This window comes from Copadichromis virginalis, linkage group LG6 (assembly GCF_057382275.1).
Source record: "Copadichromis virginalis isolate Kocher_CV1m ecotype Utaka linkage group LG6, C_Virginalis_male_GT1.1, whole genome shotgun sequence".
In the NCBI taxonomy this organism is placed as follows: domain Eukaryota; kingdom Metazoa; phylum Chordata; class Actinopteri; order Cichliformes; family Cichlidae; genus Copadichromis; species Copadichromis virginalis.
The window spans coordinates 1,246,862-1,272,539 of record NC_140623.1 but is presented as its reverse complement, the minus strand read 5'-3'; the positions used below and the strand labels follow the sequence as shown (position 1 = coordinate 1,272,539).

The following is a 25,678-nucleotide window of genomic DNA, read 5'->3' as shown; positions in this document are numbered from 1 at the left end:
TTAAGGATTTCTACCAGGACCGTTTTTTTGTAACTTTTGTAAATGTCAACCCTACAACACCACAATTAATGTCTCCTGGAAAGATTGTCTGAAACTGTGTGATATTATTCATGTTTCCTTTTTTTATTCAACCATATCCATCTCTCCTCCTCCCTAACCCTCTCTATTACAGCCAGGCTTTCAGCTATAAACAGTTCTAGGAGACCACATACCTGCACTCCTTACTGCTGTTAGGGTTAATTAGGTATTGATTTGATCAGGACCAGGCAAGGGGCCTTATTCTAAAGGCTTTGGTCACAATGAATTATTAATGTTCATACAGAACTATATATAGTGTGCATCCAGTGGTCACAAGAAAGTCAAGCGTTGGTTCCTCTGTGCTGCTTAACCCAATCCCTGTTTGCTCCCCTCTCTGCTTCCTGCTCAGATTGATTGCACTACTTCCTTCAGGGTCATGTTCATTTTTTTTCCTTTTGGCTGTTGGAAATTTGAGAGATGTTGTTTCTTTACACGTTTGGGTGTGCTTTGATTTGACAAGCACACCCTGAGTGAATTTTTTAGTTGCTTCATTGCTCTTGACAAATACAAAGCAGCGCTGTGAGAGCACCGAGAGGCAGACTTTTACCAATCTGATGTTGATGGTATTTTCCTAAGAGATATATCCACACAATATTTTTTTTTTAAAAAGGTCCAAATCTGGTTAACGCCAAGCAGAAACATCAGTGAATGAATGCCAAAACTGCAGTTCATCTAATAACCCAAAGTGAGCCTCCTTTCAGCCTTGAGGAAGTCTGTCTGTTACGAACAAAAGCTTTGGTCTCTGCAGAGTTTCCAGCCTTCATAATAACTTGCAGCTAACGAAGCTTGCTAGCATTAGTTGATTAGCATCTTCTAGTCTAAATATGGCAGCTTTTAGCTCCAAGATTCCAAAATGGTGGCAGGCATTATGTGGCTACATCCATCTATTATATAGAGTGTGGGGTTATCATATTTTCTGTCCGCTTTCATTAACTCGTAAACATACCATAAAATGCCAAAGCTTTAATTAAAAAAATAATGGCTCCTAGTGTAAAGTTGCCGAGCATGTATGTCTACATCATCCACTTCTTCTTTATCGTTAAAGTGCTGTGTGTGTTATACCCTGCATGTGCAGCAGCTTCACCGTGATTCACTGCATCGGTCATTTGTTCACATATTTGCCACAATTGCTCGTCATGTGCACCGAAATGCACACCGTTCAGCTTGATGTCTGCTGATTCTGTGCATGTGTGGATTTTTGTGTATGTGCCTCAGTTTTGGTCATGCTCCTCTCAGCTGTGCTGCTGTACAGTGAAGTGAAATGAAGTGGCACAGTGGAGATTTTAAAGATTTGTGTGCGAGAGAAAGAGGAAGAGAGTTTATATTCACATGTATTTTTGCATAACACAATGACACAGTCAAATCAAATCAAATCAAATCACTTTTTATTGTCACATCACATGTGCAGGCACACTGGCACAGCACATGCGAGTGAAATTCTTGTGTGCGAGCCCCACAAGCAACAGAGATGTGCAAACACAGTCCCGGATGCCATAGTGTGTGTGTGTGTGTCTGTGTGTGTGGTCTCTTTCTACTAAGTCATGTGTGACTGCTTTTGGACCAGCAGTGTGTGTGTTCACTAACTGACCTACATTTCTGGAGCTTTTTGCCAGTGGCTCAAGAGACTTTGTCACCGTTATCTCATCTAGCCAATCACAGCCCCTAATCTCATTTTGCCCAATCGCATCCCCAATCTCATGTGTCCAATCATGGCTTTGGCCTTCGGGGGAGTCATCTTCTACTCTACCCGGGCTTCTGTCAGAGAAGCGTTTGCGGCTGACTGTACCTTTTAAACACTCACCATCTTATGGGCCAAATAGAGCAGCAGCTCAGTAATTTTGACTTTCAGCGCTGATTTCTCATGCAGCGCTGCAACCCTAATTATATCCCCCCAGCTTGAAAGGAGAGCTGTGTTTCTGCACACATTGCCAGCTGGAGAGGAAGGAGAAAAAATTGAAGCTTTTGAAAATTCTTTGAAGCTTCTGTTTTTTTGTTATCAAAGCCGTCTTTGTTGGTTGCATGAATTTTGCATGTGCAGGTTTAAGGGAACTGTGATGTGCGGGTGTGTGGTAAGCTGGGTAGGTGGATGTGTTTTCATACAACATGTTTTGCAAAATATAAAAAAGTGCCCATCACAATAGGTTTAATCAATACCATCCATGTGAATAGCAACTATAAAATACTAACTTCATTAAAAATATTAACTTAAAAATTGAACACATTTGGTTTGATGCTACTTGAATTGTTTCTAATCTAGTGCTGTAATCTATATAGATTATATAAAGTAGCTGTGTATTTATCGATAAGGGAGGACCTGTTAAATAGATGATGCTGGAGTTGTTGCAGTAGTTATCATGTTATTTAATTTTAAACTCAACCTGAGCTGGATTTTGCCAGACAAACGTCCTGAGTAATATTTCTGTATGTGTTGTTGTGTCACCACATGGCAGATGTTTCTGGAAATTAAAACATACGCACAAGTTCATTTGTATCTGGCTGTAGGCCAACACAAGCCTGGAGAGTAAGGGACAGATAATGAGGGATTTCTTTCTGTATCTCTTTCACAAACACACACCATTTCACATACTTTTTTCAGTGTTCCTGCACGTCTAAGCGCATAATCAGTAATGTGCTCATTGTTTTAAAACCAAGCGTATAAAGTCAAATTTTCATGGTGAAAATGAAAAAAAAAAGGGACTTGAAAAGCATCTGGAAATAAATACAGTGTTTGATAGATACACCGTCAGATTAAAGCTGACCGCTATTGTTGCGGTCACAGTTTGAAACCAGTGTGCTCAGATAGTCTAGAAGTTGAAAACCAGCTGTCTCGTGTCGTGTATTAATTACGGCAAAACAAAAATAAGAGCAAAATCAAACCAGATCCATTCCAACTGCGTTTCTTCCACATTGGATTGAAACCTATAAAATGCAGCTGCAATCCTTGAATCTTTGACCTCTTTCCTATATTGGTTGCTTATAGTGTTGGTGCTGTGGGAGCTGAAGTGTTGCTGCTGACTGTAATGATTTTATAACAGAAATACATTTCCATGCAGGCTCTGGTTTTTCAGTCTCTGCTATTCCTGCGAGTAAAGAAGCATGGCCTCACACTGTCATCTTCAGCACCGAGCGAAGTGCCCACACTTGAACTGTGTTCGTGTGTGAGTGCATGCAGCGTCCTGCACGCACCCCTCCAACCCTTCCATCCCCTGCTCAAAATGCACACACATTTAAACACACATATGTCTTTGTCTCCGTTTCTCTCCGTCTGCCTCTGTTTCCATTTAGTGGAGGATGGGTTGGGGGGAGGAAAGAGAGAAGAAAGGTGGAGGTGGTGGTGGGGGGTGGTCAGGTTGAAAATTACAATACGTATTTATGGGTTTTTTTGTGTGCTGTTGCTTGGCAACACCACATCGGGGGTATTTACAGTTAATAAAAAGTGAGTGACATTAGCTTGGTGTATTAGAGGTAAATCGCTCATTTGCTTTAAGAGCTAGAAAGAAAGTGTGTGTGTTTGAGTGTGTGTGTCTTTTCTTTTTATTGTGTGTGTATATGTAATAAGTGCTCACTGAGCCTTATCTTTGTAGATATTTAACTCTTTGTGTGACCGAAAGGCCTTTGTTTTTGTGCTCTAACATCATTCTGTGTGTGTGCGTATACAAATATATTTTCATATTTGTGTGCACACATAAAATAATATATTGCTAAATCTTTACATTTTCATTTAAATAGTTTTTTTTCCCACATTTATTATTATATCGCTTTTTCTTTCTTTTGTGCATCAGCAGAAATCTATCCCAGGAGAAAAGCACGTTGTCATCACATTTCCTCCTTAAAAGAACGATTGTTTTATTCCACGCAGCTGTATTTTTGGTCGCTGCCATTAGTTGTTTCGATGGGAACTGTGTCAGCTGGCATTAACGTCACATCTTGTCTGTCTTTCACAGGCTTTGAAAGCATCTTGGAAGGCTTGTTTGGGCCGGGACTAGTCAAAGACATCACCCTTTTCCAAGGTAAACATGCAAAACAAACAAATCAGCATTTGCAAATACAACTGTATACAAACGCACCGACCATAGTTAGCAACGCAAATGGCAGTCTGTCCTACCGAGTCTTTGGCAGCTGACGTACCAAGTAACACACACGTGATGAAACTGTGAGGGGAAAAAATGGGAACTTTAATAAAATGAAATAAACAAAACAACAAAATGGATATTTATTGAGAGAAAAATAAAATAAATCTTTTTTATCAGTGACAATGTTGTTTGGAAGGACTAAAGTCATTTTCATCTTGTGCTCTGGAGAGCTTTTATATATTTCTGTTTTTAAAAAAAACAATAGACATGTACATACAGCAGGAGCTCAGCTCTCAATTTAGCTTAGTGTTATTCAGCGTGCGAGACACTGTGGACCTTCAATAAATATATACTGACATGACAATGAGCGACACAGCATCTCCCCATTGATCTGACTTTAAAACATTTATTGCCTACAGAAGTGACGCTGCTGCAGAAAGCATTTAGAATACAAAACAATATGATTAATTCATACAATAGCCTTTAATTTATACAGGCCAGATGTCACTAAACAGAGCTGGAGAAGGACAAAAACTGGCAGCCTGGACCAGCTGAGCTTGATGGTTTCTCTGGTAATGAGGCTCTCACTGCTCTCTAATGGTCTGATGCTAGAAGAGCTGGTAAACGGCTAAATACAGTGCAAAAAAATAGTGACTTAAATGCATCTGCTACGACTGCATTCACGGTGAGAGCACGAGCAGCAGAAACAGGGCTCGGTCTGAATCACACAGCTGATGTCACAGATCAGCACCACCCTGCAGATGTGTCTTCATGCTGACTTGAATGTGGATCTGCACATCTGTATTAAAATATAAAAATAATATTATGGTGTATGCAGTCATTCCTCTTTTTCATAAAATCCAACATGCCAGGTCTTTTGACCTTTACTTGAACCTTTATGAGATTTTTCTTCTGTCATCTTAGATGCTTTTAGTTGTAGAATATTCAAATATTCGCCTCTTCAAATTTTGTTAGAAGATTTAGCTATTGTTTATATCCCTTCGGCACAATCTCTTTTTCCCAAATGAATCCATCAAAAAAAAGGAGAGTAGAAAAACTACAGACACAAGAACAGCCCTCCCTCTTTGCTGTGCTTATTTGGTGAGTGATTAGCAAGGCCTCAGAGAGTTCCAGAGAGCAGCGCAGCATCTTCTGTTGCTTTTTCCCTGAGTGATCACTTTGCATATAAATATAGCCCAAGTTACAGCAGAGCCATTGTCTTTATCTCTTATGTATGTTGATTTTTTTATTCACATGTATTACTACCAGCTGAGCATCATTTAAAGGCCACAGTCTACATGAATGTATTTCTCACCATGTCTGTCCCTTTATGTCCTGATGTCTGCTTATAATAATAAAGCACCATGTCACATAGCTCACATAATCTAAAACCAGTTACTTGAATGATCAGAACTACAGTAGAGCCCCTTTGGGATCTGGTAATATTGGATATTTGCATCACGGATGAGCAACCAATAGATCTGCAGATCTGTGTCATGCTGTCAAGTCAAGGTGGACCAAAACATCTGAGGAATCTTTCCGGCACCTTGTCGAATCTATGCCACAAAGAATTAGATGCCATTTTATTAGGTATGCTTTACTAGCACTAGGTTTGACCACCTTTTTCCTTCAGACCTGCCTTGAGTGTACAGGTGTTGAACTCCAGGCCTCGAGGGCCGGTGTCCTGCAGCCTTTAGATGTGTCCTTGATCCATCACAGCTGATTTAAATGGCTAAATTACCTCCTCAACATGTCTTGAAGTTCTCCAGAGGCCTGGTAATGAACTAATCATTTGATTCAGGTCTGTTGACCCAGGGTGATATCTAAAACCTGCAGGCCACCGGCCCTCGAGGCCTGGAGTTTGACACCCCTGCTTTAGTGGAAGAAGCGTTAAACAATCACAGTGTACACATTTTCCAGCGCTCAATCATATGCTGGTTCCCCAGTCTGTCATCCAAACTGGTGAACCCCAGTGCATATGTAAATTTATGAAGTATATTTGTGGTTGCACAGCATTGTCTGTGTGATGACTGCTTTCATTCACATTCTGAAACTCAGGATGCCATAAACACAGGTGGTGTGTTTGCATTCAGGTATTCTATCATCTGTGCCTCTTCCCCCATGCACAACACTCACAGTACTTATAGGAATTACAAAATTAGTTTTTACATCAGCAAAACCCAATTGTTACATGTTCTCATAAATATCACGTGACTAAAGCGAAGGAAGGCTGCCCGGCTCACTCTCTCACATGCACTCTCAGAAAAAACAAGGTCAACATGGCGTTCTGGTGTCATGTGACCCATCCCCCACCAACTTAGAGCATTTTTGGAATATTTCGGGCATGTCATTTTCAATCATGCGTTACACTCGTGCGCAGACATACACACATATATACATTGTCTCCCAAGTAAAGGTGGCACATGAGGCAGCAGTGAAGCCTCCCTCACGTAAAAACACAAACGCCTAGCAAAAGTTAATCTTTGTGACTTGAAGAGGAAAAAAAACCCAAACAAAATGCTGTCTCATGAATTCTTTTCCCTCAAAGGGCCCTCACCCTCCTTTGTGTTTCCCAGACTTTCTGTTTAAAGCTGAAGTCAGCCAGCTCTCAATTTAGAGTTATATATTTACTGATTTGAGTCCTGTGGGCGCAGAAAACTTTCTCAGCCTGCGATCAAAATGTCAGAAATGTTAAAGGTCTGTTTAAGAAAGAAGGCGCTGCTACGTGATTCAGAGCAAGTGAAGCTGAAGTCTGATGATTGCAATAGTTGCCGGTAGCTTCCATGTTTTTTTCCTGTTTTTTGGTCAGTGGTTCGCTGTAATCTTGTCCACAAAACCAAACATATAAACATAATTATGCAGGGTGCTGAGGGGCATACACTAAGATATGCAAAGATATACAAGCTCACGTTAAACAGCATAGATGTACATTACAGAGAAATCACATCTGCGGTAGCTTGGAAACCGTGTATCTCTTAATCTCAAAGAAACCTGCATTTTCTCAGTTGTCACGTTTACGAAAGCAGGCTGCTCAGGCTCAGGTATGCTGAGCTGATTATGTGCATGTAAACAAGCCGAGAGCTGAGCAGGGCCCCACACACACACACACACACACACACACACACACACACACACACACACACACACACACACACACACACACACACACACTGAAAGCTTCCTCTAAACTGTGCCAGTATCGCCTTTGTGTTTACTACTTGCACACACTCACAAATACCTTGAATACTGTTAGGGTGGGGTGGGGGTTAAGCTAGCTGTGGGACTGGAGCTTAATTGGCGCATTCCCAGGGATACTGTAAGTGGCACAACCATGGGGTTCAAGCACAGCTCACCTTTGACCTTATTCATTCCCGTCCCGGAGACAGAGATGCACAAAGAAAACGAGAGAGTAGTAACTGAATCGTCTGCACGTCTCGCAGGAAAATGATGGGAAGCTGGAGATTTCAGGCACATATCTGCACACACACTTTAAAAAAGGGGAAAACTAGCAGACCCTATTTATAGGATTTGAACAGGTTCTTCTTAAAGAAGCATGCTGGTGTTCCTCCTGACCGGATCTTACTTGTGTGTCTTACTCTGCTGTAGGGTGTGATCGCGAGGTGAAGCAGATTAAACTGTTAGCCAGAGGGGACAGAAAAGCAGCGGTTGGGATTTAGTTACTCTTTAACTCCAAATCCTATTGGTTATATTTTCATCTTCAGATATTTCATTTTTGGCAGCCTGTTGTCTTGTTCAGTACAGCGCAGCGTGAAAATCCATTTTTAAACCTTCTTTGTAATCGATTACACCGAGGCATCAAGTGCAAAGGGAGTGCTTTGCGTCGCCTCAAAACAAATAATATAGCTTTTACAAAACTGATTGCAGACTTGATGTTCACTGTAAGGGATTATACAACTCAAACAAATTGGATTATTGATTTTCTAATCTTACAAAGTAATGGAAGGTCATGGTATGGCACAAAGAAACAAACAAAAACTGCTGGAATGTCATCTGCTTGTCACTTGCCATTGCCCGCCTGCCCTCGTGTGCTCTGTTTTGCCCTGCTTTGTTTTTCAGTTATTGTCAAACTATAAATGTGAAAAAAATACAAGTTAATAATATATTCACATTTATAGCTCAAATATTATTGTTTTTCATGTTTGGGATTATTAAATTCCTTGTTCAGAACAAAGGTATCCTGTAAATATCCATATAAATATAAAGATTTTCCTTTCTTTCTTTTATTATTCTTTTCATGCTCATAAATGGCAAACAAGGAAAAAGAAAAAAAAAGATAGAAAGTTAAAGGCATGGATGGACACAGTTGCCGATATTAGCTTGTTGCAGAAACATCTATTCCCAGCACGTATGCCAGCTCACAGTCGACACAAAGAAGGAAATTGAAATAAATACGATTCCTTTAATCAAATTGACCTTACTGTGAATAAAATGTAGATTATCTGTATCAGCAGTGTAAAGAGTGCAAGGATGAGTGGAAATGCATGCAAGCCATAAACCCAACAAATGGAGAAGAGAGATGGATTGTGCAAACCCGGCCCTCTGATAAAGCAGTCACTGGAGCGGTGCCAGGTGTGGCTCCCCTATGGACCCACCTCTGCTACTCTGCCCTCCTCCCACACAGAAACACGAACAAACAGAGTGGGGAGGGGTCATCACAGTAACAAGACGGGACAGGGTAGAATTGCTGAACATGGCTTCAGGTCATGTACAAATGGTTTCTTTATTATGTCAGAGTGGACTGTATATATTTACATTTCTGTATGTGTTAAATGCAGCAGTAAAGATGAGCATCAACATATTTTTTTAATATTCTACTGTTTTTTGATTTGTTTTTGTTTTTAAATGTTGCTCTTCATTTGGACCTAAATAAATCAGGTGGTTCAATCCTGCTATTTTTCTAAAATTGCAAAAGATGAAGGTTTTTTTCTTTCTTTAAGGACAATACTGCACAATAAAGGAAATTACATAAAAACAGAGATTTTACTGCTTTATGTCTTGAAATGACTGGGTAATAGTGACGCGAGAAGAAAAAACCCCAAATGAATCAAGAACAAGAAATATCGAGTTGTTTGATGAGACCGAGGGCATTCCTATACATATGGAAACAAATGCATTAAAGCAAAGCAGTTTGTGCTACAGATATATCACAGCAGAACTGCAGGCATCCCTGTGTGATGTTAAAATGAACATCATACACCTTACATTTATCAGATTTTCACAGTTTAAGGAATAAATTCTCACGGCGTAACACTTTGTGAAGCACTTTCACCTGAGATTCAGCGTGTTTGCTTAGTTGCTGAAAAGGTGTCATTTTGGAGATGGGAAGTTTTGAATTGGCACACACTTCATGTTCACAGGATGTTCTGATATTGTTCTGTCTCTCTGTGGAGCTGACTCGTCCCTCCTTTTCCCTCCTATATATATATATTGTTTTAAATGGAGGTGTAATACCATGGCAACAGCTCAGCTGTAGCCAGTGTCCTCAGCTCAGAAGGTGCTATGTTGGTAAAAATGTATTTCTGCTGCTGACATCATCTAAATCAATCATCATTTAATCATAAGAGGACAATCACAGGATTATTATTGATATGAGAAACCACTGATCAGAGGTTGTTGTTGTTTTTAATTGGATTATATGGAGCTTTTATGGTTTATGTCATACATGTTTAAAATTACAAAACTTGATATTTTGATTTCAGCTTCCACCTCTCCATCAGCCTGAGATGAGATCAGAACCACACACCCAGTAATATCTGCCCATTCTGTGCACAGAACAACAAAACAACAACAACAAAAAGTAAAACTAGTCAAGCCTCCAACAGCAAATAATTAATTATAAATGTTAAGTGAAAAGTAATAGTAACATGCAGCTAATTTGTTCTGTATAAATATAAGAGTGTTTACACACGTCGCCATTTTTGCAACCAGAATTTTCTGTAAACATAAATTTTTGTGCTGACACATTTGCATTTATAGTAGAGAAATGCATTATATTTCTATACAAGTGTAGAAATATATCTTTAGCTGCTCAGATTTGCTTTAAATGTGATTTTGTGGTTCTCTTAATTGCCCACAATGCTCGTGTGTATTTGATCAGTTACATTCTCTTTTGAAATGTGAATTTAGAGCAGAGTAAAACACCTGCAGAGGCAGAGAGTCTGTCAGGATTTTTGGCTTAATGATTGGAAGCTCATAAAACTACAGGGAGACACCAGTGAACTTTGTCATCCAGAAAAACACATTTAAGAGAAATCAGTTTTGGAAATTGGACATTCTTTGTGAAGACGGCTTCAGGGCGTGAATCTCTCAAACTGACCCAGATATATGCACAAAGACGTCCACGCTGCTTTTGGAGGTTTAAGGCAATAATCTGCCTGATACCTGATTGAGCTTATCTGTCAGTCACAGGTGTGGTTCATTTTTACACGGCATGCTTGTGGACTGAATCGCTGGAATTTAGTCAGTCACTGTAATTAAAAGTGAATCACTTTATTGCTGTTGTTGATCTGGGTGGTGGTCCCTGAGCTGTCAGTCTCTCTCGGCTTATCAGTCTGGATTTCTCCCTCGATTCATATACACCTCGCTAATGATCTGCACCTGGATATTCAAACTGAATAATTGTAGTAGCGCCTCGCAAATCAAGTAAAACACACATTAAACCTTCACCACGTTGTTTTGCTCTTTGTTTCTACTGTTACACTAACAGATTCTGCTCCCGGGTAGCACATCAGTCAACTTATGAGATCCTGAGCATTATGGGAGTTTGAGTTAGTCATTAATTGCATACTTTCTGTCATGCAGACTGCGAGCCAGAGGAGGTGTCTGACTGGTCCTTTGATGAAAACTGTCTCTTCTGCTGCTTAAGACGTGAGAAAGTCAAGGTAGGTGCAGTTCAGTCTCCCTTTTAGATAAGACCCTCTCATTCTAATTACATGGCTGTGATTTCACAACTCTTCAGAAGCTGCTGGGTGGTATCACTTTTACCTCACAACACGAAGGTGCCTGATGTAAATGGAGCAGGGGTTTTTTTTATATAATATGGAGTTACATTAGGTTTTGTTTTCACCTGAATAAACTAATGTTAGCTTTTTAGCAGCACACTCGATTGAACAATTTGTTTCAAAGAATAAGCAGACTACAGAATATGGGGGGTGATGGGTGGGGGCTACATTTTATAATGTGTAACTGTGTAATTGTGCTGTGGCATAGCTGGGTTTATTTATTTCATACTTTGAGTGCAAAGGAAAACATTTTTTAAGTTTTTATTTGTTTTCATAGATGTGGTTACTGGGAATTAACCACATTAATTATTAGTTAGGAGAGCAAGATACAAATAGATAACTTAATACCCACCCTTTCTCTTCCACATATCCAGTTAAGAGTCAAAGGGATGCTGGAGACTATCCCAGCAGTCATAGTGTGAGAGGCAGGATACATCCTGGACAGGTGTTATAGAGCTAGACGGCTACATTTACGCATGGGGGTTAGGTCACCAAGTAACCTAACCCCATGCATTTCTTCGGACTGTGGGAGGAAGCCAGAGTACCTGTAGAGAACCCCAACTCACTGGGTTTCAACCCAGGGTCTTCTTGCTGTGAGGCAAACCACACCACCATCCCTGCACCCAACTTAATAATTGCAGCTTTTGTCCAAAGGAAAAAAACGTTTACATTTTTAAACGGCCCTCAATATAAGATGTGTATTAGAACACACTTTTATTATCTAAGGCTTACAAATAAGATGTAAAGGCCTTGAATAATGTATAACAACATGTTCCACTGAATGCGTGCTGTGAGTGTGGAGAAGGGGAATGTTTCACTGCAGTGTTGTACAAATTTAAAAAAAATAAAACATGATGTGCGTTTCAATTAGCTATTTCCTCGCTAACATTGTCGCTAACAGAGGTGAATACTGCTCTCTGCCTGATACAGCACTTATGTTACTTTCATGAAGCAGCTCATTTTCTTTGTCCACGTGTTCTGTATTTTAGTTCACTGCCAGTTTTAAGTTTTCTATTGAAAAATACCACATCTTTGTCTCTCTCCTCCTCCTGGTGCACTACTTGTTATTTGTGTTGTTTAACCATCCGTGGTCTTGACCCCAATTTAGCCTATAAAAGGACTGTGACATAATGATTTGGAGGTGAGTGAGTGAGTGTGTGTGTGTGTGGAAGGAGGAGGAGGATGCTGACATGATTGTAAATTAGTTGGTCTCCCACAGTAGCCTAGATGCTGGTACACCCTCACAGTTTCTTAGCCCAACAAAAAGCATCCTGAACAGAATAATAATGAGTTTATTGGACAAGCTTCTATTTAATATATACAAATGCAAGCATGTGTTCATCGTGCTTCTGCTCATTCTGCTGTGCAGAAGGCCTTCGTGTTTTGCGGCCATTCATTGTTACCGCCCTCCGCTGCACTTAAAAATGAGGAACAAAAAGAGCAAGGATGCTACGGGGCCCTCAACAGTCTCTGGATGATTCCAAATGGGCTCCCTTGTTGCATGTGGCCTCCGCTCTCTTATCACCACAGTCGCCATTATAAACACCGTAGGGGGTGATGTGGATGAAAAGAAAAATTCTTTTTTAAATATCAGAAGAAAGTAGAAACGACTTGTTAGTCTGGAGGCTGTAATAAGAGATGAGTCACATATGTTGTGTTAATTAACATATCAATATTATCATATGCTTTTGAATGCATTTCTATGAGGGCAGTTGATTGGGGGAGGGACACTGAAGCCTAAAATATGCACAATAATTTATAAGAAATCATCTTATAGCTTTAATGCCTGTCACAGTGTTCATTAGCAGACTTTTTGTCTTTTCATTTGTTTTTGTTCGTTTTATTTTATTTTTTTTGTTCCTATTTAGCTCAGGGTAAGTACTTTTTGGGATGTTGACCTAATGTATATGTGGACACATGTATGAAAGAAAGGTATGTGAGAATAAACAAGGAAGGGAAGGAAGTTAGGAGGGGGCGTCCTTCTGTCAGACATACATTGTTGCTTGTTTTTCAACTTGACCCTGGTCCGACCCCCAGGGTCGACCATCTGTCTGCTAAAAACATCCCCATTTTTCCACCACTCACTACCATCTCCGAGCCCCCATTGGCCTCTGCCTTTCTCTGCGCATGAAGCCATGTAGCAGTAGCTAACTGTAGCTGCGTTGCCAGAGCTCACTTGTGCATGTAATAGCATAATCACAGATAAGATATGAATAAAAAAACTGAAGCAGTTATCGGAGTAAAATCAATTACACAAAACCTTGCAGGGTTTCCAGAAGGTTTATTTTTTCCACCATATTTTCTAAATACTCAATAACTGTTAGCCGCTCACATAATGCAAACCATGGCACCTCAATTACATTCGTCTTCTACGCTCAAATACAGGTTTTTATTAATATGTTAGGGTTTCAAGTGCTCTCCCTGTCTCGCCATTATTACCCTCTGCTTGTTTGCAAGATGCCAGAGGAGCTTCAGTGGGCGGAAACCATCGATTCATTGATCTGAAGCCATGCAAACCACCAGCAGAAAGAGAGCTGAGGGGTTAAAATAAAGAGAACAGAGACTGGAGAAAGCTTTTCTCATCTAAGTTCCTTTGTTTCCTACCACTCATGCACACAGACGCATACATGCACTCAAATTTCCTCTCTATTGTACTGTAAGGATCTAAAGGCCTCGATATCCTGGAAAAGTTAGTGGTTTGGATTAAAGAGAGCCTCCCTTCAGTCAGACTGGGGAAAACAGTGTTTGTAGATCACATGCAAGATTAGAAATTAGTTTGCTCTCAGTTACAACTAAATGGGGTCAAGCACATGTGATCTGTTTGTGAGAATACACCAATTAACTGATAAATTCTGAAGCAACAGTCACCTCAAGGTGCTTTATATTGTAAGGTAGACCCTACAATAATACATAAAGACAAAAACCCAACAATCATACGACCCCCTATGAGCAAGCACTTTGGCAAGAGTGGGAAGGAAAAACTCCCTTTTAATAGGAAGAAACCTCCAGCAGAACCAGGCTGAGGGAGGGGCGGGGCCATCTGCTGGGACCGGTTGGGGTGAGAGAAGGAAGACAGGATGAAGACATGCTGTGGAAGAGAGACAGAGACTAATAACAAGTATGATTCAAGGGAGAGAGGTCTATTAACACACAGTGAGTGAGAAAGGTGACTGAAGAAGAAATACTCAGTGCGATGTAGATGCTACATGATGGTGATTTAACAGCCACACAGTAACATAGCCACTCTTAAATTAGAGCAAAATTATTTGCAAACATGTTGTAATCTGAGAGTGACGACAGTCACTCCCAAGTCAACCACGGTTGTTTGTTGTTTCGATTGCCTTGGTCACCCAGCATTTAAAGCTATCACACGCTCAACCACTTGCAGTCATTTGTCAAATAAGAAAAATTTGATGCAATCACCCGGCAACCACTGAATTTTTAAATCCTAATTTTACTCCACAGCGGCTGAGCCATTAGTAGTAGTAGTGAGTGAGTGAGTGGGGAAGTGAAGACGTGTCCTGCCACCACTTCTCCCTGTAGTGTTATGTTATTGTCATCTTAATAAAAACGTGTGTGTGTGTGTGTGTGTGTGTGTGTGTGTGTGTGTGTGTATGGCTTGCCCTGCAATATTTTCAGTAGTCAATAAGACTAGGAAAATGCAATATAAATGCATACTATGCTTGCCAAGATAAATAAAAAAGGCCAACGTATGGAGAAGTCTGCTTGTCCCCCCTGTGCAACCCATCTTCTGTTGACACAGAACTGTCGGAGAATTGTCGACATTGAGAGCTGGACATGTTTAAACAATCATAATGAAAAAATGCTAGTGGCATAATGTGGTGGTAGTGTGAGGGTATTAGTTTCTTTCACACCAAACCTTTACTCACTCATTGGTCTCTGCGTGTTTGTCTGTGTAGGAGCACAGCGTGGAGAACGGTGGAGGCAGCCACGTGCTGTCGGAGTGTGAAGACTTCAAACAGGAGCAGTCTCGGATCAGCCGACTGGAGAGACAGGCTCAAGACTTCCTCAATGCTGTGTTCCACAGAAAAGGTATGACATACATACCCTTCATTAGTCATTTCTTCATCAGTCATTATTCATTTATTAAATTCAGTCTAGACATGGATATCCAGAGTAATTTAACATGGGTCTATTTTAGAATTAATATGATACTTTTCCTATATATTTTTATTTAAATTTTCTTTTTTCTGTCATCAATATATGTTACATTGCTGGTTGTTTGTATTAAACATGTTTCAAATAATGATGTTTTAGCTTATATGGAAGTAGTCCATAAATGCATGCTTTAAAACTCTATTTTAGATCATTTTATTCTACTTTTGAGTCGTCATGATGTAATTGATGCCCTTAGTATTGTCCTCTCAAATTCATAAGTTTTGCTGTGAGAACATAAGCTTTAACTGCATGCTTTTTAAACATATTTCTAAGGGGTAGCCAATCAGAGTAAAGTTGGCTTAAATGACAAACTGAGAGTCTGCATCAAGGCCCAGTGTAGTAGAAAAATAAAGAATGTTTGCGTGATGGTTCAAGGCAATGTTAGTCTTTACCCTGTAACACAGAAAGTTGGTCAGTTACCCACTGGTTGCAATACCAAGTTGTATGTAACTCTTTTCCTCAAATGGAAAATAATTTATTCATAAATAGCTAAACTATGTCTTTTGCATTCTGTAGCTCAGCTTCGGGAACTAAAATAAATAGCTCTTGTAGAAATTATCCATCATGCTCAGCATTAGGACTTGAATTGGAGAGGACACAAGTCTATGTTTGGGAGCAATGTGTAATGCCTGAGTGTCATTGATGACATGACAGTACAGCTGGAATAAAAAGGGGCCAGGGATTGATCCCAGAGGGATCCCAGATGTAACTTTGTCAGAGTTTCACATTTGGGACAAAGACATTTCTGCCTTGCAGGTAGACCCTAAACCGGTTGAGAAATGGGCCAGAGAGGCTGACCCACTTTTTCGACCTGTGCTAACAGTGCCATGGTTATTGTGAGAGGCCATGCAGGAAGCTCTGTACAGTGTTACTTTACACATTGGTGTTACAGTGAGAAACTAGTACTGAATTTAGGACGTTGGATACTTTCAAAATAAGATAGGTGAACTCATTAGTGCTGATTGCCACATACATACACCCCTAAGAAAAAGTATCACTATAACAGTCATAACAAAAATGCATGAATTTAGCAATGGACTTTTCACATGGACTTTTGGGGATTCATCTGAATTTGATGTGGTCTTACAATACAGTAGTCCTTCGCTATAACGCGGTTCACCTTTCGCGGCTTCGCTGTTTCTATTAGTTTTTTTGTGCAATTTTGCATGCTTTTTTTTGTTTGTTTGGGTTTTTTACATCACATTGTGTTCTGCGTCCTGATTGGCTGTAGACCACTGTCAATCAGTCTCCTTCGTGCCGTGTCTCCTGTACAGTACAGAATGCGTTCAGCTTGTCTAATCGATCACTAGCAGTGTGACTCTGAAGTACTGTACTGTATGTTTGTAAGTTTTCTCCCAACAAATACAACAATGGCCACGAAATGTTTTGCACCGTCAAAGGCACCTGCGGTAGCACCCAAAAGGCAGAGGAAGATGCTAACCATCGCACACAAAAAGTTGTTCTTCTGGACATGCTAAAGGAAGGTAGAAGTTAACATATTTTTCGGATTATAAGGCGCATTAAGCGAAACAAAACAGTCAGATAAATCAAACTTTACTCAACTCATTCTTCTTGCTTCCTCTGCTTCCGTACCATTGATTCATTAATGTTAAATTCTCTGGCAGCTGCTCTATTCCCATGTTCTTGACCCGAAAACAGGGTTTGATCTTTGGTTTCATTCTACAAGAGAAAAGTGTGAAAATGTTCATGCCTGTCTGAGAAAAGTGTATACAGTGTATAGTGAGAGGTTTGACAGCCTTAAAATATCTATACAGTGGTCCCTTGTTTATCATGGTAGCTACGTTCTAAAAGTAACATGCGATAGGTGGAATCTGCAAAGTAGCCAATTTACAATTACAGTGGAACCCTGACTTACGAATCCCCCGTTTCATGAAAAATTCAAGTTACGAAGGCACTGAATGGCAATATTTTTGCCCGTGTTACAGCAAAATGCCCGAGTAACGAAATAAGCTGGCTCTGATTGGCTGAGCCTACAATGCCTTCCAAATCATGTGACAACCCCTTAGCTTCCGTACTTGCGCTTTGCTGTTCCACTTGAACGACGTATTGTTGTTCTAGTTAGCAGCCTATAGCCTATCGTTCAGCATCGCCTCAGTCAAAACGCGCGATGGGTGCTTCGACATACGAAAATTTTCGACTTGCAAAAGACCCTCGGGAACGAATTAATTTCGTAAGTCGGGGTTCCACTGTATTATAGATCCTGAGACTGATTATTCTTTAGGCCATTTAGGATTCATCTCTGTCGTCCATGACACTGATTATTAAGCATGGGAGGAGTTCATATAGTCTTTATCACTTTTTTTATTGCACATCTGTTGTATAGTAGCCATATAACAAATGTGAGTAAATTAGTTTTGAATGTAAGTCTGTGTCAAATAAGCTTTTTGAATCACCCAATAATAACAGTAGTTTGCATGATATCAACCATCATAGCCGGTAACACTTGGGATAAAAGTGCAAGATTAAATCCAATTTTTCTTGTGACGTTTAAAATAATTCGTTTCACTCAAAGGGTAATGAAAAGGAAAGAACCCTACGTGTCAAAAAGGTTCAAAAGTAACACTGATGTTTGTTTGGGAGAACTGCTCAGACTGCTGACTTTGCTAAAATGTAAGAATCCACTTGATGACCTTTACACTAAGGCAGATGCAGTGGGATGAAAAACTATCCAAAATGTCGAGGTGCTCGATAGTTGAGGAGTTCAAGCGCTTCGGTTAATCTCAGAAAAGTCACAGCGCAAACTTTCACGTACAAAGAACACAGCTTTATGAGGAGTGAATATGTATTTTTTCTAAAAACAGATCTCAAGTATTTAGCATTTAAAAGGTTAAATATTCTTTGTTCACACTTCAAAGGAGACAGCGCAGATCATATTTTTCACAGATAATAAAATTAATGCAGCCTTTTTGTTGTCAAATCTTTGTCAACACGATGCCAAATATTTGAGGTGTGACACTTGATACTGCAGTGTGAACGCAGAGTTGCTGCTGCTTAAATAGAATATCTGTTAAAATGTTTTGTGCTTTTTGTTACCTTTGAGAGCTTCTATTCTCCATTATCTGACACATGTTAAGCCGGACTCCTCTGTCATTTCCTGTAAAAGGCACTGTTGCAAGAATCCCTGTTTCTTACATTTTCAATTTGACTCTTTCCTCACATCTGATTTAAGTCACTTATTATGCATTAGGGCATATCTGGCATTATGTATGCGCTATTATTCCCCTGTTCCCATTGAGCTAAATGTTCGCCCCAGCACCAGTCTTACAGGTTTAATGTCAAACCAGAAGTGGACATGATTTCATCAATACTTGGACTACCTCCATCAAATTAACTGATCCATATCTGCGGAGCGCTTTGGTCACGCAGTTAGTCTCTCAGTCCAATCAGAGACTTTCTTATTTCTTCACTCTTTCTCTCTCTCTCTACAAAACAGGAATTACTGCTGTAGTGCTGTTGTCTTACACTTTCTTTAAACTCTGTTCACTGCCCGGTGCTATTGTGTCTTCAGTTGTGAATGGAGTCACGCTGAATGATCTGCTAATAATTAACTGAAGCATCGAGCCATTGGATAAACAATTTGGACCCACATCACATGGCCAAAAATTCCTTCAGCACTTCCTAGTTTGACTCCCAGCTGGCTGGCCCTTTGCTCCACGTTTTCCCTCTGCTGCAGCTGTCAGAAATAATAATATCTATATTCAATTGTAACTTAAATTTTTTTTAGTTGACCAAAAATTCTTAAAACAAGTTGAACCAAGCATTGAAGTCGAGCCGTGATTTTACATTTAAGTTGGCTGTTCACCTGTCGGGGACTCCAGATGACCGTTACTATATAGCCGGTATATTTCTATGATGGACTTAAGTGCTCGTTTTAATTAATGTGCATTTCCCCTATAACATAAAAAAACATGAAGAAACTGTAGACAACAAGCTTCAAGCTTGCCTCAAGCTGCTTAGTATTGTAAGGTAAAGACCCTAAAATGATCAGCTTTCAGTCAGTACAATCACCTTCTACTGAATATCTGCATATTTGCTGAATTGCCATAAATCCCCTTTTTATTAAGAAGACATCATGTTCTGTCCTGAGGCAGGTGGATGTTTTGTGACGGAGGTGAACTGAGTCTGGTGGAGACTGTAGCTGTTGTATTTTTAATTTTTTTTCCAGGAGGAAGGAAACAGATGTTTGTCAAGTCAGTGCCCAGCCTCAATCAATCTGGCTTCACTCACACAGGGAGAGATGCCTGTGGAGCTGCTATATTTAGACAGAAAAACAGTCCCACAGGCATAGGCATGATGTGGCGCACACACACACACACACACACACACACACACACACACACATACATACATACATACATACATACACACACACACACACACACACACACACACACACACACACACACACACACACACAGTCATTCATACAGTAACAGATCCACAAGCACGGTTAGGCACAGAATCACTGATCTGACAGCGCCTGTGGTCATTTTGTATCATGAGAGAAAATGATGTTTAGCAACAACATGCAGCGCTCTGAGAGTGCAAACCTCCACCCGAGTAGCTTGCTCTCAGGGCAGTATGTACCTTTAAGGGATTAGTGTTGTGTTTGTAGATAGTTTCTTCTTTTTAAATGTACTTTAAGGAGTTTGTAGTGCAGGAAGGTTTTTTTTAAGTTTTTTTATTTGCTCTGTTGAAATCAATGTAATACACTTAACCTAATTTTGTCTGTAATTATTGTTGTTATTTATGTGGATTTACTGCATGTGTTGCATTCATTTCATTGTTTGGTGAAATTTGTTTAAGTCTTTAGTCACAAAAATGTATTTTAAAAAAGTAATATAGTGTATACCATATAGTGTATACCTCTGTATACCATTATTATCACTTTGACCTTCAGATCAATCTGTTGATGTTGAAGGAGAGGTCAGAGGTCAGATGTGACATGATGTTTTAAGTCCTTATGCAGTACTTAATCTACGTTGACCATATACACCGCACACTAACTTCTAAAGCTTTTTGTCAACCAATCAAGAAGTTGACCTTGAAGCTCTCGGTGGATGTAAATGTTCACGGATCGTTACCATGAACCCACTCTCATGCCACTCCAACAATGTTTAGCATTTGCACTCCAAACTAGAACTTACACAGCAGAGCTGTATGTAAGAATGAAAATATGTTGAGTTAATTGACCTGGGCATTAGTCACGTTTAGGTAAACAGCTGTACAGTGGCTTCACTTATAAAGCCTTGCAGCTTGTATCAATATAAAAACCTAAGAATTAAAATGTAAGATCAAAGTGTTTACCAGAATGTTTGTTCTGTCAAAAACTGTTTTTAAAAAGCTAATATGGGTGTATCATCCTTTGCACTGAAGTAGTGGAGCCATTTTTGTAGTCTTTAGTGTATCAACAGCTGATAACCTCAGCTCACTGATATCTTTTACCAGAGCCCAACCAAGATGTCAGGGTGCAGCAATTGCTGCTCTTTTATTTGGATCACACAGTGCAGGGAGTTCAAAATCATCTTGTACAAATTAGGGTTAGATTTTGAAAAAGCAAATATCTGATGAATGGCTGGCAATGGCTAGCAGCTGTTGTATACTGGTGCCTTTCTCAATAGGCAGGATTAGTAGTTGTGTATCTTGTATGTACGGTGCATGTGATTTCTGGATTATTTCAGCACAGCTTCAGGATTACATTTTTTGGGCTAATGTATTGTTTGAAGGATTTGGGCTCTGACTCAGTGGCATGCGTGAATTTATCTGCATAATAATATATACTTTTTGCTTATAAGGAGTAAGTAGAGCTGACTTATCTGGGACAATGCCAGATTAATGGATTTAATAACAAACGAGTGTTGTCATTGTCACTGCTTTGTTGAGTGTGTATTAACCAGCGAGATCAGTGACCAGTGTTTGATGTGGATTTGTTTGGTCACAGCAGGAGGTCACAGAAAGTTGGATTATGAAATCGTTGGGTTTTTTCCCCCTAATTGCTCTTCTGATAGTTGCTGGACTTTGAAACTGTCATTTTTCTTAATCAGTTTAATTTCATATAAAGTGTCAATTTACAGTGAAACTGCCCTCAAGATGCTTTATATTGAAACATAAAGACCCTGCAATATTAGAAAGAAACCGCTAGGCAATCAAATTAACCCCCTATGAGCAAGCATTGGGCGACAGTAGGGAAGAACTCCCTTTTAACAGAAGTCAGGACAGCCACTAACAGCTCCAACATCATTGTGAAGTTTGCGGACGACACTACAGTGGTGGGTCTTATCACCAACGGTGATGAGACGGCTTACAGGGAGGAGGTCAGCGCCCTGACCCACTGGTGTCAAGACAACCATCTCACCCTCAACGTCGCAAAGACAAAGGAGTTGATAGTGGACTTCCGGAGGTGCAGAGAAGTACACACCCCCATCACCATCAACGGCGCTGCTGTGGAGAGAGTGAGCAGCTTCCGGTTCCTTGGCGTACACCTGGCTGAGGATCTTACGTGGTCAGTACACACAAACAAAACAGTGAAGAAGGCGCAGCAGCGCCTCTTCTTTCTCAGGAGACTGAAAAGATTCGGCATGAGCCCCCGCATCCTCAGGACCTTCTATCGCTGTGCCATTGAGAGCATCCTCACTGGATGCATCACCACCTGGTATGGCAACAGCACCGCCTACAACTGCAAAGCTCTCCAGCGAGTAGTGCGGTGCTCTGAACGGATAATTGGAGGTGAGCTTCCCTCCCTCCAAGACATCTACAGGATTATTTTATTTTATTTTTTTACTATTTAATTTGTAAAAATGTGTATACACACACACACACACACACACACACACACACACACACACACACACACACACACACACACGTAGGAAAATATTTAGTATACACATCCAGAAATGCATACACTATTATATATTGTACATATATTTATTAGTTTCAGGTTGGCCATTCTTGTATTTTGCTCGTTTGTGTTGTTGTGTTTGCACATCTCTGTTGCTTGTGGGGCTCGCACACAAGAATTTCACTCGCATGTGCTGTGCCAGTGTGCCTGCACATGTGATGTGACAATAAAAAGTGATTTGATTTGATTTTGATTTGAAATTTAATAATAAGCAGTACTGACATAAAAGTGGACAAGGAATGCCCAGTGCACCATGGGAAGTCCCCAGCACAACTAAGGGCCAATGAGCATTATCAAAAAGGAAAGTTTGAAGCCTAATCCCAAAAGTATCCAGGCTGCCAGGAGAGGAGGGAGAAGTGCTGTGTTGGGATAATGTGGTACTATTTGTTCTTTAAGATGTGACGGGACTGATCTCTCAGGACATTCAGTTCTAAATTTAACATGGAGCCAATGATGAGAAACTAATATGGTAGAAATATGACTTCTGTTTCTAGTTTCTTTCATTACCTGGATTTTTTTATTTATTTATTTTTTACTCGTGTCTCAAGTATTTTTGTATTTTTAAAAAATGTGGAAGCCAAAATGCCCTTATTTATGAAACAAAAAGAAACTCAAGCAGATGATTTAGTTTGCTTTAGTGTTGCTTAATCTTACAGAAACCAGTAACAGGAGGTGAAACCCAAGCATGTAATAATTTCGACTACCCTTAAGTACAATTTGACTAATTTTTGTCAAACACAGTTGTAAAGTTGTAGATGATAGGAGTTGTTGTCTGGGGGATAAATGTTGCTTCAGATTTTCAGAATATTAAATCATTCCTCCTATTTGCCAAACCTGGAACATTTGCAGAATATTTTGTAGTAAGTAAAGTAAAAACTTGTCATGCTGATTGGGATGGGGTCAATTTTTTTTTCATTTTAATAAATGAACTAATAATTTAAACACTGCATTTTGTATTTTCACACATTATGTTTGAAGATTATTATTATGTATAAAGATTGTAGGAGCTCCAACCAATATCTTCAGATTGCTAATTTTATCTAAAATCAGAAAACGCAAAAATATTCAGTTTTGATCTAAAATGGAGAAAAAGAGCAAATGTCAAACGATGCTGAAAATCCAAATCATTCAAAATATGGGTTTGATGAAAAACTACACAAAAAATAAAAACTGCTGATTTTATGTTGTTGTCAAAGTGACAGATCAAATACTTGTTGGTATTGTGAATAGAGAGGCTGTGGTGTCTGCACCATGTGGGCTGTTTGCCTGCGCAAATATATTCAAGTGAACACACTGCTGCAAGATCAAATCCTGGACAAACTGCTCTGAAATACAGTGTTTAGAGATGACATAGTGTGGAGCGTAAGACTGAAAACAAGAAGGAATCCTGGGGAAGGGAATTGTTATGGAAGCCCCAGCTGAATAATGGCAAGCAGTAATCTGTTGCACAAACTGATATCATGGTGTTTCCAACATCGATAGGCAGGTTTAAGCCCTTATTCCAAGTGATTATTTGAGCAAAGCATCAGGATTACATTTTCGGATGAAATGGTATAAATAAGCTGCTGAGAGCAGCATCGGCTGAGCAGACTCCTGGAGGACGGGACGCTAACATGTTTGCTCTCCTGTTTTGTTCCTCTCCAGACCTCCCAAGTTTCTCAGACCCTCACATTCCTCTAGTGGCTCGTGAGATCATGCAGCGAATGATCCGCCAGTTCGCTGCTGAATATACCTCAAAAACTACTCAGGACGACCCGCCCCTGCCCAACGGCACCATGAAGGACCAAAGCCTGCCAAAAGCGGTGTCTCTGGCCCCGGCCCCCAGCTCTCCGCCCGGGCCACTGGCTGCGCCAAACTCTCCTCCATCATCTGCCTCCTCCTCTCCATCCCCGACCCCGGGACAATGCTTCAGCCCCACCTCCGCTGCTGCTGCCTCAGCACTCGCCTGCACCCAGAGCAGCAACAGTACGGGAGCCAGTAATGGTGGGGGGGGAGGAGGAGGAGGTACGGCTGCTGCCTCTGCACAGAATCCCGTCCTCAGTAAGCTTCTCATGGCCGACCAGGACGGCCCGTTGGACCTCACCGTTAAGAAGAACCAGGCTGATCCAGAGCCCAGCCAGCAGGGTGAGAGCAACGCACACACACACACACACACACACACACACACACACACACATTTCTGACCAACATGTGGGCTTTTTTTTTTTTTTTGCGCCTTTTACCAACCAAAAATATGAAAGCCACAAATTTGGCTCAGTGTTTGTTTTAAACAGGCAGGTCTGCTGTGCAAAAATACTTCCTGCTCCATATTTAATACCAGTGTGCACAGACGACAAAAAGAATCAGACAAGAGTGTTTAAACAAAAATTGTAATTAATGTATAATTCTTTATTAGTGCACTGGTAATTCAAATTTAGAGTTGGCTGCCATTATTAAAATAATTAAAATGTAGATATATATAAAAAATGAAAATAGAGCGGAAATGTGAAAAAAATAAATGTAAAAACACATTTCAAATTTTAACTAATAAGTATGACACTTTGTGTTTGTTCTAGTCTTTCCCAAAGTATTAACCACACACTGGGTTGATTGCCTGGCTCAGGTCCATGATTAATGTTCTCATTTCTCACACTGACAGCAAACATTTGAAGCAGACTTGCACATCAGATTCGCATCAATTCATTTTTAGTTGTCGTCACTTGCTGCGAATAATTGTTCATCTTCAACTTTAAAAGTGTGCACACGGTTTTCCTGACCGCGATCTCTGAAAAGACATGCTTCGAATCAAGCCTGCACGTGCAGTGCTTTACCAAGTCTGGAATTGTAACTCAGGGCTCAATCTCTGTTTAATCAAACTGACCCAGCAGGGTGTCTGCAGTTTGATCAATTCAATTCAATTCAATTCAATTTTATTTATATAGCGCCAAATCACAACAAGAGTCGCCTCAAGGCGCTTCATAGATACAGAGAAAAACCCAACAATCATATGACCCCCTATGAGCAAGCACTTTGGCGACAGTGGGAAGGAAAAACTCCCTTTTAACAGGAAGAAACCTCCGGCAGAACCAGGCTCAGGGAGGGGCGGCCATCTGCTGCGACCGGTTGGGGTGAGAGAAGGAAGACAGGATAAAGACATGCTGTGGAAGAGAGACAGAGGTTAATAACAGATATGATTCAATGCAGAGAGGTCTATTAATACATAGTGAGTGAGAAAGGTGACTGGAAAGGAAAAACTCAATGCATCATGGGAATCCCCCGGCAGCCTACATCTATTGCAGCATAACAAAGGGAGGATTCAGGGTCACCTGGTCCAGCCCTAACTATATGCTTTAGAAAAAAGGAAAGTTTTAAGCCTAATCTTAAAAGTAGAGATAGTGTCTGTCTCCCGAATCCAAACTGGAAGC

The 25,678-nt window shown here is 40.3% G+C and overlaps 1 protein-coding gene across 1 annotated transcript in view; it reads left to right on the top strand.

Annotated features, from left to right (window-relative positions):
- Nucleotides 1-25,678, top strand: part of lcor (ligand dependent nuclear receptor corepressor) — a 77,477-nt gene that overhangs the window by 39,441 nt on the left and 12,358 nt on the right. The window contains exons 2-5 of the mRNA XM_085458166.1: nt 4,023-4,088; nt 10,974-11,053; nt 15,094-15,226; nt 23,919-24,398. Of these exons, the coding sequence (XP_085314292.1) occupies nt 4,023-4,088; nt 10,974-11,053; nt 15,094-15,226; nt 23,919-24,398 (759 nt within the window). The remainder of the gene's footprint in view (nt 1-4,022; nt 4,089-10,973; nt 11,054-15,093; nt 15,227-23,918; nt 24,399-25,678) is intronic.